This window comes from Zonotrichia leucophrys, chromosome 3 (assembly GCF_028769735.1).
Source record: "Zonotrichia leucophrys gambelii isolate GWCS_2022_RI chromosome 3, RI_Zleu_2.0, whole genome shotgun sequence".
Taxonomy (NCBI): Eukaryota; Metazoa; Chordata; class Aves; order Passeriformes; family Passerellidae; genus Zonotrichia; species Zonotrichia leucophrys.
The window spans coordinates 14108902-14125400 of NC_088172.1; the positions used below are offsets into that span (position 1 = coordinate 14108902).

Below are 16499 nucleotides of genomic sequence, written 5' to 3' on the forward strand. Positions count from 1 at the left end.
CATGTTGGTTTATGCTTCAGTAAGACACTTTTTCCAAAATCCAGCACAAATGAAGAAGTTGTTGCAAGACATTAAAATAAAGATTTACATTAAAAGTGAAAGTTAATTATAAACTGGTATAGACTATCATTTATACCCACATATGTTCCTTATCTTCCTAGTCCCATCATCATCATCATACTTATCACAACAAGTTAGGTAAAGAGCATTTATGAACAGCTATTGTGTTATTAGGACAAACTACTATAAACCTATTTAAATATTCACATCTACATAAACATCAAAGTGATCATTCTTTCTCAACAAATTCAAGAGGTTTCATCTACATATTCATATATAACTAAAGTTTTGCTGGTCGTCCTACACAATTCTAACAGCTACTGGCCTGTATACAATAAATTCCCAGCCCTAACAAAAAATTCAGAACTCATTCCTTCATTTTTTATTGCGTTTCTGTGCCTTCCTGAAAGTCTGAGCATCTGCACCACACCATGGCTCAATACCATGACATTTGAACACTGCACACACACTGACAGACAAGGTTTATTGTAAACATTTAATTCAATTACTTAGGTTTAGAAGCAATGCAAAGTTGGGTTATAATATCCAGAGCACTGATCTGCTACTGGACACACACAGGTGCTACAGGTTACAATGTGACACCACCCTTATAAAATGTCACCAGTTTTTCCTCTTCCATCTACTTACAGTGCCTCTGCACATCTGCCTCTGTAATCTAGCAATTGCACTTTAAAGACAGCAGAAAGCATGGCAACACTATCATCTACCTTTTATAAAATACCATCAGGTCTCCTAGGAAAAGGAAATAGTTACAGAAGCTTGCTCATAATTATATTTTTTGCCTCTTGGGTGAGAAGAGCAATGATACAGCCTATACTATTTCTACCTATGCATAAAACTTCCATGCTGAGATTCTGTGGAACACATTTACCTCTTTTAACTGCTAGACCGCCACAGTGCCAGACCAAGGAACACAACCAGAGTCTGAGTTACAGCAATGAGCAGAGGACAGAATCACAGAACTGTTGAGGTGAGAAGATACTTTGGTCTAGTCCAAACTCCCTGCTCAAATAGGGTCAGCTAGAACATGATGCTGTATCCACCACTCAGGTTTTGTTATCTTCTGGACATCTACTGAAGGCACCCTCTTGTTCTGTCACCCAGGTCCTCAAATGAAGGATGAGAGAGTACCGGTCCCAGTACCAAAGCCTGTGGTACAGCACTAGTGACTGGCCTCCAGCTGGACCTCGTGTTGCTAATCACAGCCCTTCAAACCTGCAAATGCCCCAATCTGCCAGTCTCACAGTCCACACATCTAACCTGTCCATCATCAGTTTGTCAGTAAGGATGTTACAACTTCTAAAAGATAGTATCTGCTCATGTGGTTCTGTTACCATGATATGAGACTGGAGTATGAAGAAGCTTGCATATTCTCCTCAAAATGCAGTCACCACCAAAAAACCCAAGAAGCTGAGACAGAAGGATATGTGTGCTTGCTGGTGTGTAAAACTGCAAATAAGAGCCTCACTGCTCTAGAGAGACCGGAAAGTAGGGAGAGGGAATGGCAGACCCAACACTAGAAAAGGAAGAAATCAGTTACAAAGATGCAAAATGGTCAGCACGGAAAAAAAAAATAGTTGTGGCACCTAATACCACCTGGAGGGTCCCCAGAGGTCTTTTTAATAGCAGCAAAACAAGGCAAGAACATCAGCATAAAATGGGCCTGCTCCCTGCCAGCTGGCTATAGTGTCACTATAGAGGCACATGTTGTACATCTCCACTGCAGAGAAAAAATACTGTCAGCCGAGCCTCAACAATGAAAATGAGGCAAAAATAAGGCAGGGGGAAAGAAAACAAAAGAGAAGAAACTAAGGTAAAATTATAAATTCTGTAGCCCCTTGGCAAGACATCAATACTAGACTTCAGACAAATTCATGTGTTACTATCTGATCTGAATGGGACAATCCACAACTCTTAAAGTACTGTTGTAATTCTACTAGCAAGGGTATTTGGCTTACATCACAGCTCATGTTTCCAAGGTTATATCCACAACTGCTACAAATTATATACCTATTAAAAAGCATCTGTCAAAAGTGAATCCTAAAACAACTTCAGCACCAAGAGAGAATTGATGACTGCATTAGCAAGGTATGGAGTAAAATTGGTTCATTTTCCTACCATTACACACACTTGTGGGATGAAGTGAAACTGCCAAGCAACACATAAATTAATATTGGATTGGAAATCTTACACAGACTATTACACAATGCTGTTTATTATTCCCTAGAAAGAACAATCTCAGCAGAGAAAGGAAAATAAAGGTGAGGAGAAGAGGAGGTTTTTGCAGTCAGAAATTTAAGTAGTGCAGGAACTAGAGAAGACAATTTTGTGCATGGGTTCTGCAAGTCATGCTTTTCAGTAGAACCAGAACACAAAGTTTCTACAAGCTGCAGGGGAGCAGCTACCTCACCACAGTCTTCTCCACAGGTTGCAAGGGGTATCTATCCCAGCACCTGAAGCACCTCCTCCTCTTTCTTCTTTCACTCATGACAAGGTCCTGCAGGACTGTTTCTCTCACTTATTTCACTCCTCTCTCCCAACTGCAGCCACCCTGGGATTTTTCTTCTCCTTCTAAAATACATTATCCCAGTGGCACTACCACCACCACTGATGTGCTGAGCCTTGGCCAGCAGTGGGTGTCTCTTGGAGCCAGCTGGCATTGGCTCTGCCAGACATGGAAGAAGCTTCTGGCAACTTCTCACAGAAGCCCCCCCCAGGCACCACAACCTTGCTACATGAACACAATAAAGACCAACTAAGCTGGTAACTGTCCCATTTCCACTGTCTTTAGGCAAAATAGAAGTAACATCTTTCTAGCAAGGACAACATCTCCCAGATGACTATGACTCAAAAATGTGCTGAGAACACCTTTTTTTTTCCTTTTAACTTGAAACAGAACATGAACAAAGCTTGAATTTCGAGGCTTTCAATCCTTCAGATGTCAGGTGGAACAAGAAACAATTATGATGCAGTTTCCAGAACCAATTACAAGTCTAAAACAACACAACTAACTAACATCACACTGAAGGCTGCAGAGTAAAAATGTAAGGCAAGAACAATTCCCCACTGACGCACACAAATTTACATACCACACTAGAGACTTTAGTAGTTGCAGTGGTCTAGATTGAAAAGAACTGGCACCATTTCATTATACAGATGCAATTACAACACAACAGTTCATGACTGTTTATCCACTGACTATATGAGGCCAGCTAGAATAACTTGGGTTTTAATGAAAAGTGGAATATAACCATTTGCCAACAACCCCTTAAACATCCACCCGAAGAAGACTGGATTTACCTCAAAGTGCAGAGATAAGTTGTTCAGTCCTAGGCCCTCCAAAATGAAAATTCAGCAACCACAATTAATATCTATGGCCACTTTATTTAACACCTGAATTAATCATGATCTAAACTGGGAACTTTCTTTCAAGCAACTAGACCAGGACACCAGTCAGCAAAGGAATGCCAGCAAAACTCTGGGGTTGCAGAAACATATCCTCCATCTCCCATTTTATTCCAGGTTGTTCTACTTCTCTCTTAGATTTTATGAGAGAATTCTCTTGACAGTAACAGCAGTTTTTTTCTTTCATGCATTCTGCCATGTCATATACAAAATAAACCCACAACACAGAGCCTATTTCCTGGCAAGTAAATCATGTATAAACCACAGGACATGAGATTTTAATGCCTGTGATTCAGCTTGGTGACAAAAACAAAATAAATGTGAAAATTAATCTCTTCTATGCCTGAAGTAACAAGTGAACTAATAAATAAGCCCGTTCAGAACACTGCAAGGTGTCCCATTCCTTCCACCGCACATTTCCCCATGGGACACAGCAAGATATATGTGGGCAAAAGGGAGAATCATATTTACAACTGCCTTGAAAGAATTTTAGAAGTTAGGACTGCAAGGCAAAATAGTAAACCTGAACTGTACTTCTATCAGCATTGTTCAAGCTATCTGACATGAGGTTAGAAGGACACAATCAAGCTCCTGAATCCACACAGGTATCAATTACATCCAGTGTTTGTAGGAATCCAATAAATGCAGCCAAAGCATCCTGGACTGGCATGAAGTGTGTTTATGAAAGCTTTGTCTCTACTGAAACTGACTACTCACAAAGAAATCTAAATATTACACTGACATCTATGTGGTTTTATAAATCCCATTCCTTTGAAAACCTGCAATTTCAGTACTGATTTCAGACATCTGTCTAGAATTTATGACGTAACAACACAAAAAAAAAGGCAAATATTTAAAAATACTAAAAACACTAGTATTGAAAAAAGTTCCTAGGATTTCATAAAGACAATTTGTTGTGAACCAACATTTGTTACAACACACCATGTGATTATTCTCTCTCTGGCTTCCTAATCTAATTCTGTGGTGGCAGTTCCTTGTTTGCTTATGTTTTTTGCTAAACAAAGCCAGAAGAAAGAACCCAAACAGAGTAAATCCTTTCCACTGAAAATGAACATTTTTCTCAATGAACTACACACATCAGCAACCACCATCACATCTCTAGTGTTCAGATACATATGCCAAAACTATTTTAGAGTGTAAACCAGCATGGCTATTAAAAAGCAAATATGAGAGGAACAGTAGTAAAGGACTTATTCTGCTTTTCATTCATCATCATTGTATCTATCCTATATTCAGGTTTTGGAAACAACTAGGTGACATATTATGTGTACTTAAAAATGAAAAGAATCTACAAAAAGAAAGATTTTTTACTCACAGTAAATATTCGCCTGCCAGTCCGATCAAAAGTTACACAGTATACAGAAGATAAGTGTCCTAAAATTCGTTTGTGCATCTTCATATGTTGATAGACTGCAGTTGGAACAAGGCGTTCAAGTCTGTATTTTCCATTTAGTTTTCTTGAAAACAGGGTATCCACTACCAAATGGGTAAAAGAAAAAGAAGAGACACATTTACATTGCATTCATAAACTAAAATACTTGACAAGGATGGAAAATTAATTTTAACACTGGACCACCTGTGCATATGAACAGCTTAGTATAGCAATTCTCATTTTGCCCTAGTTAGAGAAAAATACAAAAGTAGCCTATGATACAGACAGGGAAAAAGTACTGAACTGCAAGGCATAGTACAAATATTCAATATAACTTTCAACTTGAAGTGGAAGCCCAAATTCAGGAGTACTGAGGCAGCTTCCACAAAGGAGTAACCTACTTCAAATATAAAAAGTGTAAAAGCTTCCCCATAGCTATTAACTGAAGGTCAGCACACATTCAAATCTTCTCCAAGGCAACCTGCTTCTTGAGGTCTGCTCAAACATTTAACAATCACTTGTAAGACCGTTCATTTTTTAAGAATCCTGCTTCCCACTACAGCTAAACAAACACAAAACCACCAAACAAAAATTTATAAATTAATTTACCAAAACCTACAGAAATTTCTGAGTTTGACTAACAAAACTTTGTATCAAAGAACTTGGTGATATTTTTTAAGTTTAAAAGCTAACAAGTTCCAAGAGCAAGAATTCAGTTTAACAAAATAGAAATCTTTCATCAAGAATGTCAGAGAAGAAAATTAGGCTCACTGAAATTAATTTTAAACTGCTATTCATGCAATAATAAAGCAACAAAGTATAATATTTCTCTGCATGGATACATAAACATTAGTCACACTCCATATCCCTATCAGACCAAAGAATGGCAATGGTGATACATTTTATAATCTACAGAACTGTGACTAGGCACATAATATAACATTCACACACTGAATGGTGTTGGATGATTTAAAGAAATTTGGAAAGGACCACAGTCAGTCATCCAGTCTAACCTCCCTGCTCAAGCAGTGCCATCCCAGAGCACATGGCACAGGACTGCACCTAGACCGTTCTGCAACGTCTCCAGTGAGGGAGGCTCAACAACCTCTCTGGGCAAGCTGTTCCAGTGCATAGTCACATACAAGGAAGAAGTTCTTCCTCAGATTCAGGTCAAAGCTTCTGTGCATCAGTTTCTGCCTGTTCCCTCTTGTCCTATTGCTCAGCACCACTGAGAAGAGCCTGGCTTCTTTCTCTTGGCACCCTTCCTTCTGATACCAGCAGACATTGATATGGTCACCTCTCAGTTATGCTTCTCAAAGATGAGGCCCAGCTCCTTCAGCCTGTCATATTTATCTCAGAGAGAGACACTCCAGTCCCTTAATCATCCTCATAGCCCTCCACTGGACCCATTCCAAGACCTCCATGTCTCTCTTGTGCTGGCAATCCCAGAACTGGACAGAGCACTCCAGACTGACCTCATCAGGGTTGAGGACATCACTTCCCTTGACCTGCTGGAAATGGTCTTCCTAAGGCATCCCTGGACACCACTGGCCTTTTTGGCCACAAAGGCACTGCTGGCTCATGGACAACTTGCTCCCTAGTATCAACTGCAAGAGAGCTATAAACCCCTCACACTGCTCAGGTTTGGCCCAGACCAACAGAACAGTGGTTCATGAGCCAGCACAGGTCAAACTATGTCAGATATGCCAATTTTTACAGTGGAATTGTAGCAACTCTGTAAGAACCACAAGCTTCTTGTGTTATAGCCAAGTGCCAAGTCCATTGGCCTCTGGCCCTAATTCAAGGAATTCTTCCTAGTTCAAGAAGCTCTGTGAAGAAGTAGAATTATTAGCTGTAGAGCAAGCACTTATAGTCAAGAAGCAATTGCTGTCTCAAGGCTCTACTGTTTTTTCACCCTTCCCTCATACCAGAAAAAGATGCAGTTGCATTTGCTTTATGACAAACTTTTCCCTTGCCAGCAGTCTACTGCAGAACAGCAGGAAACCAAGATTAGTTTAGGCACAAGATAAATCTAGTTTTGGTATCTGACAAATCATCCTATGTTTAGAAAAAAATCCTCAACAAAAGAACTACACACACAAAAAAAGAAACCAAACAAGTACACACGCACAAAGAGGATAAAGGTCTTGGTCCCAACAAAGTGAGTTTACACAATAATCCCAAACCACACAGAAATTACCTTTTGTCTACTTTTAATATAAAATGGATATGGTTGATGGATATCCCAATGCCTTCAAATGAAACAATAGCTCATAAAAACTGAAAAAAGCTTAACTAAAAGTTTAATTTGTAGAGATGTGTCAATGAAACAAGACTGCAGAGAGACTTTAGAATAAAACAACAAATGGCTTTACATAAGAATGCAATTTTTAATATACACCTGAATTTATAAAAAACTTCTGAAATACTTGAGATCAACTTCAAGCTTGGGAGAGTTTATGGGAGTGAGTTGTTTAGTTTTGGGGGTTTTTTGGCAACACTGGAAAAGATCATTTTAGCAGAACACAAGCCAGTATTTCTAAGAATGGTCTCACTGATGCCAATCACCAACGGGCAACTTGCTACTAGTTCACATATCCCTGGGAAACTCAACAGGTGAAACAGCCCTTGTTCAGTAACAATCAACCTACCAGAGGATATAAAAGGGAATACTGTGACACCTAGAAACAATACTGGAATCCATCTTACTCTTTAGCCTTGATCAAAATTTAAAACGTGTAAAAAAAAGGTTAAAAATAAAACTAAGTGAATTAAAGAACAATCTGACATTAAAAAAAAAACTCCACAGTATTATGAACTTACATTCTCTGGGAAGAATTTTTTTACCAAGTTCATGCAATTAGCAGAGGGGAAGGGAAGAATCAATCTCCCACAGGTTTAAGCACTATCCATAAACACCTAACTTTTAGGACTTCCCAAACTGGGGGGTATCTTATGGTTATTTAAAATGGAATTCTTACATCCACCACTGTTTTTTAATATCACTTTCATTTAACTACCCTTATATTTACTCTTATCAAATTTGTCAAGTGCCAAGAATCTATCCTGATTTCTCTGACCAGTTCCCAATTTTATTGCAAACACCTGCAAATTACGCTAGTACATTAACCTTTTTTCCCCTTCCAGAGTACAGGTAAAAATCAAAAATACCTGTGGGCAAAATTCCTGCATTCAAACAACAAACTTGATTTTTCTTGTCCAAGCCAAGATGAAAAAGGTTACCCACTGTCATAATAATGGCTTTGTACAAATTATAGGCCCTTGGTTTTATAATAATTGTTACCTCAACACTTGTCAAGTCTCTACGCTATTTAGCTAGATTTTAACTGCATTTGAAAACAATGAATTCAGAAAACTCTGCAACAGCAAGTCTAATCTCTCTTGTTTTAGCCATATTAGCACTCTTCTGTCTTTGCTTGGCCTCACACAGATGAGTCAGTATGAAAAAGCTGTTAATCACAGGAAGAATGACAAGGTATAAGTAGTTAAATGGTTGCAGTGGGAGCCACAAACTACATAAGGGAGTGAAGGAAGATTATTCTTTATCCCAGGATGCGTTAGAGAATGCTGGTTGGACCTTACAATGAGTCAACCAACTAAAAGGGAAGGGTTGTAAAGAAGAAAACAAGAGAATAGAGATTGCATGCTCCTTGCTGGCAGGGCACTGTGAAATGGACACGGAAATTAATACTACCTTAGGTTTACATTCCCATCTTCTATTTACACATAAGGTTCTGTTTTTAAAATAAATAAATAAAATAGAAAATAGATTAAAAAACAGATTTTACTAAGTGGTTGTTACAAAACATAGTATGATAAACAACCACTTACTCCTAAATGATATTCTGGTTTCAAAATTAGAATTCTTCATATTTAATAATCAGTGAAAGCCAGTGTCTGAGAAAGCTGTGAATTTGTTGACATTGTGAAACTTATTCACAAATTTTATTATTTTAATTTGCTAACAATTCTTTATTAACTGGTTCCAAACAAAATTAAGTGGCTTCTAGCTACTCATGTTTTAGTAACTTATGGGCTTATGTTTCTGTACTATGACCAGCCTCCAAGACTGATACAGTCCTAGTACCACCCAACCATTGGCCAAGGTGGGAAGGAACCCAATGTATTCCAAGCCCCCTGCTCAAGCAGGGTCAGCTAGAGCAGGTTGCTCAGTGCTGCATCCAGTCCAGTTTTGAGTCTCCAAGGATGGAGACTTCACAACCTCTCTGAGCAACCTGTGCCAGAGATCTTATCACCCCCCAAAGCTGTTCTCTTATGTTTAAATTGAAGTTCTCTATTTCAGTTTTGGTTCATGATCTCTGTCATGTCAGGATGCACCAATGAGAAGAGTCTGGCTCCATCTTCATTGCATGCTCCAATTCAAGTATTTATAACCAATGATAAACCACCACCATCCTGCCCATGCCACACTTTCTCTACTCAAGGCTAAACAAGTCCAGGTCTCTTGGCTCCTCTTTGTATAAACGGATACCTCAATTTCTTCATCACCTTTCTGGTCCTTTGAGAGACCAGTTAACAGACTGTCCATGTAGGTCTTTTCCTGAGGAGCTGGATCCAGCACTCCAGGTATGATCTTATTTGCACTGAGTAGAGGGGAAAGAACACCCACAATCTAATGGCAATGCACTGCCTCCAGCAACCCAGGATGCTGTTTGGGTTTTGTGTGCAAGGTCACATTGTGTCTGACACATTCAGCACCAGGACAGCCAAGTCGTTTTTTCCACAGCTGTATTCCAGCAGTCAACCCCCAGTATATCCACTGGTACATGAAATCATTCCTCCCCAGGGGCAGGACCTCTGCTCTTCTCTTCTGAAAATTCATGAGATTCTTGTTGACCCATTTCTCCACTCTGTCAAGGTCCTTCTCAATCATTCATTACTCCTGGATTTCAGCTATTTGACAAACTTTTTCCATCATCCAAGTTATGTTCCATCATCCAAGTTATTAATGAAGATGCTGAATAATACTGGCTCTTGCATCAACCTCTGGAGTGCACCGTTAGGGACTGGCTCTTGTGCCAGACACTGGAATTCACTCTGCTGATCACAGCCCCTTGACCCCAGCAGTTCTGTCATATCTTTTCAGTTTGTCATTGGGAATGTTACAGAAGTCTGTTCAGAAAGCCTTGCTGAACTCAGGATAAAAAGCATTCACTACTGTCCCCTAATCTCCAAGCCCCTCATCTCCTTTAAAAGGTTATTGGGCTAGTCAGGCATAATTTCTCCTTCTTAGATCAATATCAACAACTCTTAACCATGTACCTGTCCTTTCCTACCTTGACCTCCAGAAATATTTGCTTCATCACTTGCCCAGGGACTGAGATGAGGAGGACACACCTTCATTCTATAAAGTCTCCTTCTCATCCTACTTCAGGTCCCTGTCCCATTCAGCAGCAGGACTACTGTTCCTCCTACTGCTGGCAGACCTGAAAAGCTTCATGTGTTGATTCATATCCCTCACCATATTTATTGCCAGAAGAACTCCAACTTCCGTTACTGCAAAATCACAGAACGGTTGAAGTCAGAAGGGACCTATAAAAATCATCCAGTCTAACCCTACTTTGAAAGAAGGGACAAATATTGCTCAGAATCTTGAATCTCTAGAGTTTAAAAAACCAAGCAAGGTAGAGAAAAAAACCTGCCATTCTTGACCTAAAGGCTCTCAATGTAAAGAGTTTAAATTCCTTTTTTTCATAAGGGCCACTCCAGAACTTAAATGCAACTTTGTTTTTAAAATATTGCTTCTGCTGTCAGAATTCACTGCTGCCAACAACCTTAATCTCAAAACCACACATCTCAAAGTGTCAAAAATACCCTATTTGTTTGGTTTCCTGTGGAACAATGTAAAAATCAAACAAAGCTGATGGAAGTGGGGGAGTTTTCAGAGAAACTTACAAGAGTATAGATTTTCTCCCACTCAAAAGGCATGCAACAGGCACCAAATTAATGCCTTTAAAGTTTCAGAACTTCTCTAACTCATTCACACCCCAAATAGAACAGGCAGCTCAAAGAAAAACAGAAATCTGTTAAAAGGATGACAAATTTGGGGGTCTGAAAGATATGGCAGTATTAGCCTTCTTTTTTTCACCTTGCTTTCTTTCTACTTTCTAATTGTACCAAAATGATCAATTCTACCTCCTTATTTACATGGTCTTATCCTTGAATATGGAATATGCCTTAAAGATGGGAGACAGTAATCTGCCTCATCCACTATCCAGTGATAAATCAAATTTAATTTTGTACCATATATAGGTTACATTTTTAAAATGCATACACAAGCTTTCATTTTCTTCCTGTCTGGAGTTGTATTTAACTAATGGAAGTTCTGTTCTGAAAACCAGAATCCAACTTCATTCCCTATCCAGTCACACAAAAATAGAACCAGATTCAGAAGAATCCTGGAAGGATACCCAAAGGATATAATTCACTTACAACTCTTACCCTTATTGAATCAAGTTTCATTAACTTAAGAGGCTAGACAGGCCTCTAATGAATACCACAGAATTCAGAGCTGTAAAAAATAGCAGTAGAGACTGCTAGACAACTCCTTCCACTCTCCAAGCTAGTAAGACAGAATGTATCAAGCATTCTGTTTGGTGCTGTTGAAGGCTTTTTTTCTCCCTTCTTCAAAGACATCCAAGACCAAAAAAAAACCAAAAAAAAACCCAAAAAACAACCTGCTTGAACTGAGTTCTAACTTCCCATCATTCCTCTGTTCAGCTTTCAAACTCTATATGGTATTCCAAGTCTCTTGACTTAGACATGACTGTCAACCAAGTAAAAGGATTAAGCTTGCTATGTTATCAAGCCAAAACTTGTCTCTGGTCAAATCATGAAGTAAAAGAATATCAACTTCTAACTGGAGTATTTCTGAAAACACAAAAATTCTATATACACCTCAAACTTCCCATACAATATTCATTTGCTTGATGAAAGCAACTGCCAACTCTTCCTAATTCAGAGTGGAAAAAGGTGAGATATTTCAAGAGACAGAAAACAAAAATAAATGAAAGCTACACCATCTTCCAAAGTTCCCTGACTTCAGTAATACCTCAGTTGCTTTCACTATATAGTTCCATTGGTACTTTACCCAGAGTTCCATGACTTCTACCGCTTATTTATTCTTGCACACTAACAAGTCATTTACTTTAGTATAATTCACTCTAGACATGACTAAATGTATGTAACAAGATGTTATTTTTACACACATCTTTTAATAGAAATGCAGTCTTTGCCTTTATTTTCTTCCTATGGTTAACAGGATAATAGAGTTGCACAAAGTACTGGGCAGTTAGTTTTTACGCCTAAAGTATTTAATGCATTTCTAAAAAAAGACATTTACACTGCTTTCAGAACCTGGCATTCTCTTTACAGCCAAAACACCAGAACCACTTAATAAACATACTGAAAAAAGTGTAAAATATCTCAGAACTTTTCTTGAGATAGATTACTCTGCAAAACTGTGAAATACTGATTTTGGAAGACAGATATTTTTTGCTGGTCAGGAAAAAAAAAATCTTCTTTGTCTGGGACAAACAGCCAGTCTCATTCAGATCCTCACACCCAAGTAGTCACTTTGCAAAGACCTCTGAGCTCAAAGCTCTCGAAGGTTTATGCTTAGCTTTGTTCCTTTTTCAGCAGTTCCCAAAAATTACTGAAAAAGAACTCTCTTTCTCTTTCTTCATCCACAAAAATGAGACCTTTAACAAAAAAAAATTAGTATATGATTTAGCTGCTTTTGCTCTTTATTGAGCACTTCACCAACTTTTTTATAGGATATACACAAGTGAGCCCAACCAGACAAAGACTATTCCATATTCAAGTTTTACTTTTCATCATGTTCTACAGATACTCCATAGTTTCCAGGGGAAATAAGTACTTGTACAGATCTATTTTAATTGGTATAAGCCAGCTACCTACAAGGCAGGTGGCACAATATACACAAAAATAATTCTAAATAATACCCCATCAGCATCATACCTGCATTGATTCATCAGGCTAGGAAACAAATTAACAACTTTGCACATTCACTGAAATGTAAGTTAAGTTGTCCTGGACAACACAGAAGAATTTCAGTATCTTTATTCTTGTTCCTTAAACATTAGTAGGTTATCTACCTGAAATACATACAGCCTGAAGAATAATAGGTTCTAACTTTTTTTTTAATATAAAATGTAGTCTTCCCAGGGGAAAACTGGAAGTTATTTAAGGAAACAGAAAAAAAAATCTAATTCAATTTATAAAAGAAGTGTTATTCAGGTTCCTTATTTTATTGAGAGATCAGAGTAGACAGAATAAGATACATCAAAAGTAAATGCTTTAGCATACAGCTCTGAACCAAATATCCCAAAAATTCAAATACACTTCACAGTTGAAAACATTCAGTTACCAGCACTTATATGAATGTTTGGAAAAGGAAATTACTGGTCATGAAAAAAGTATTTGAAATAACTGTAATTTTGCAAACATTCAGTGCTCTGCAAAAGGCTCAATAAAAATAACATTTATTTAGAAAGCCTGACTTGTTCTTCTCTAAAAAGAGTCTGAAAGTTATTTTTCTTAACATTTTCTTTCACTACCACAGCAGCTCTACAGCTTTCTTTGAACTTCAGCTACCATGGATCTCATACATTGATCTTTTTCCCTTTAAAAGGTATACACCAGCTACCATACACTGTAAGCCACAGTACAACATAAAACAGTCCTCAATCATTCTGATTCCTCCAACATGTTTTAACATTTCTTCACAAGAAAAGCTAAGCAACCACTAAAGAAATCTTAGCTATTAAACAGCTCAGTCCTACAGTCACCTTGCAAAAATAGCCCAAGATTTTCCAAGACTATTATCATCAAGCCATTGCACAACCACTCAAGAAGGGAAGGGATTTTCTAACCAGCAACAAGCATTTTCTCCTACACACCTAGAGCACAATACAGAAAATACCCTCTAAGTGAATACAAACCTACTGGCTCTAAACAAAACCACATTGAATGATGCAGGTGCTACATTAGGGTTGATCAATTGTGCTGATCAATACACATACCAGCTGAGGAGTTCTTAAAGCTCAGCTCTAAACAGCAAGCAAAAACCACTTTCTCAGCCTACAGTCCAAGCATCTACAGAAATATGGAAAGCGTGTAACTTGTGCTTTAAAATGGAAATGCTGCTAGGACACTAAACACTCTGCCATCTAGCAAGTCAAAACTGGCTGTGCTGAACCTGAGAGTTTAGCTATAGCATGGTTCTGGTCCAGCTGTTGTGAGATAACTATAATTCTCTGGATTAAGTGTAATGGTGTATATTTTGATATTTGATTTTTAATTCCTTCAACTGAAGAAAAAATACAAATAGCCCAAATTAACCTCTCTTGATTTTTACATTTTATACATGTTATGTGTATCTGTTTAAATTCATTAAAAACTTAGAGGCTACCAAAAGCCTCCAGAAGGAGTTTAGAGATTGAAGAATTGCCATGGCAAGTTACCACATTAAAAAAGCCTGTTCCTAATAGTGTCTGCCTACATATTTATATTGTTATACTATATATAGTATGTAAATCATTTTTTCACATACTTTGTTATATATTCATTTCCCAATATATCTGCAAATCTTCTCTTTTTTTTGCCAAGACAGAAATCTTTGTCTTTGCAGCAGCAGCTGCACCTGATCCAGAGCCAATCAACTGGAGATTCTCTGCCCACTCTCATCCAACACTGCACATCTATCTGCAGCTACCATTTTATTAAAAAAACCTAGTCCTTTTCTGGTGTAATCCACACAGACAATTTGGTCTTAATCATTTCCCCTTCAGTGGACATCAATAGAGAAAGATGAAAAGATGCCAGTGATTCTGCTCATTTTTCTATACATGAAAAAAATAGAAAGGATGCTCCTTAAAGAATCTTCTAAAATATCACATCTTGATCCTTCTAGCAACTAAACAAGTGTGTATCTTTGTTCTTAAAACATGAAAGCTAACAAACATTTCAGTGACTATGTGAGAGCTTAAAAATAAAAACTAGAATACCTCTGACCTCCAGCTTTCAATTTTTCAACAGTACATACAGCACATGCATCCTTCATGATATAGCACAGCAGAGAAAGCTAAAGGACAGCTACAAAATTAGTGAATGGACCAGACAGCAAAAAGAATAACTTCTACAAGACTCAATTCTTTCCCAAGGTAACCATTACCAGACTTACTTTCCTACCAACAGGTGTAGGCCTTGCTGCCCTATAATACTAATTATTTATCTACTGGCAGCCTTATTATATCTTTAAGAAAGAGTTTTGTTTGTATGTAGTCATAGTTTAAATACATTTCATTCAATTTCATACTTCAAAGACAAAATTAGCTTCAGAAGAAATTTTACAATAAGAATAGAAACACAGCATCTTAATAGAAACACTAGAAGTAAGGTATGTGACACTAACAAGGGTAAATATAAACAGAACTACTATTTATCTCTCACCATCATAATAATCAATCACCCTGAGAGTTAGGTATTGAAATGGCAGTGCCAGAATAAAATTGACTTACCTATACTAGGTGGACTGCCATAATTTACAGGGGACTCTGGAGGCCTTCCACAATGTAGTGCAGCAAGAGCAGATCCCTTCCATACAACATGTTTGCAACCTGTTTGTTAAAAATCACACCAAAAAATGAAGGCAAGTGAGCTTTTTCATGCAAAACCACAGGAAAGGTATGAAATATCAGGAAGTCTCAAAATGCTCGTGCAATTTTCATACTTTTGTTTGTACGAAGCAAAGACTGTCTGCCAGCCCCCAGTAACGTCTGCACTCCAGGGACACTTTGTGGAATTTCTTGCTCTAGAAGTGGCCCAAGTCGATGGCATATTTGAAGCAAGTGATCAGGTGCCAAGTGTCTGTAGTATTTCACCTATTACATCAAAGAGCAAACAGAACATTTGAGAAAGAATGCAAAACTTTTGATGCCTAACTGGTTTAATCTTTCCCCCCCCAGAATGTTACACAAGTTTGTAACAAAATTATACAATATTAAAGGATAAAAAGGAATAATGACCTTTAAGTACAATAATTCATTCCAGCTGGTCCTAATTAATTCTTCTATTCAGTACATGCCATTTTGTACAGAGAACTGTTGGTATTTACTACTTTCTGACTTCAAGCCACAATTGGTCACACTAATAAGCTCCCTTATAACCACAGTAAAAAAAATTATAAGTATATATTCAATGTTACATTTAAGTAGTGATCTGGTCAATTTAAGTTACTGTAAGATAAAGATGAGACAAAGATTGTAAAGACAGGAACATTTACTTCTTTCAAGAATTTCAAATACTAAATAAATAACATAGCTTTGTAAAAGAAAATTAAAAAACATTCTGCCTCAATTTACCTAAGTTAAAACACCTTGAAACTTCACAACTGGCTTGATTTATTTTACATCTAAAGCTTTGAAACAAAAACATTGGCTTAAGTAATTCAACTTCTAAATTGGTATATGTCTTCCCTCTTGCGTCTATAAACATGGCAAGTTTTTGTAACAGGTCATAATTACACAGTACAAAAACAAGAACCTATTATCAGCAA

At 37.7% G+C, this 16499-nt stretch overlaps 1 protein-coding gene across 3 annotated transcripts in view; it reads right to left on the bottom strand.

The window, feature by feature from the left end:
- PHIP (pleckstrin homology domain interacting protein) overlaps positions 1 to 16499 on the bottom strand; it is a 109524-nt gene that overhangs the window by 83078 nt on the left and 9947 nt on the right. For all 3 annotated transcript variants that reach the window (XM_064707430.1, XM_064707429.1, XM_064707428.1), the window contains exons 5-7: positions 15675 to 15825; positions 15463 to 15561; positions 4823 to 4983 (exon numbers count right to left, since the gene is read on the bottom strand). In XM_064707430.1, coding sequence (XP_064563500.1) covers positions 4823 to 4983; positions 15463 to 15561; positions 15675 to 15825 — 411 coding nt within the window. The remainder of the gene's footprint in view (positions 1 to 4822; positions 4984 to 15462; positions 15562 to 15674; positions 15826 to 16499) is intronic.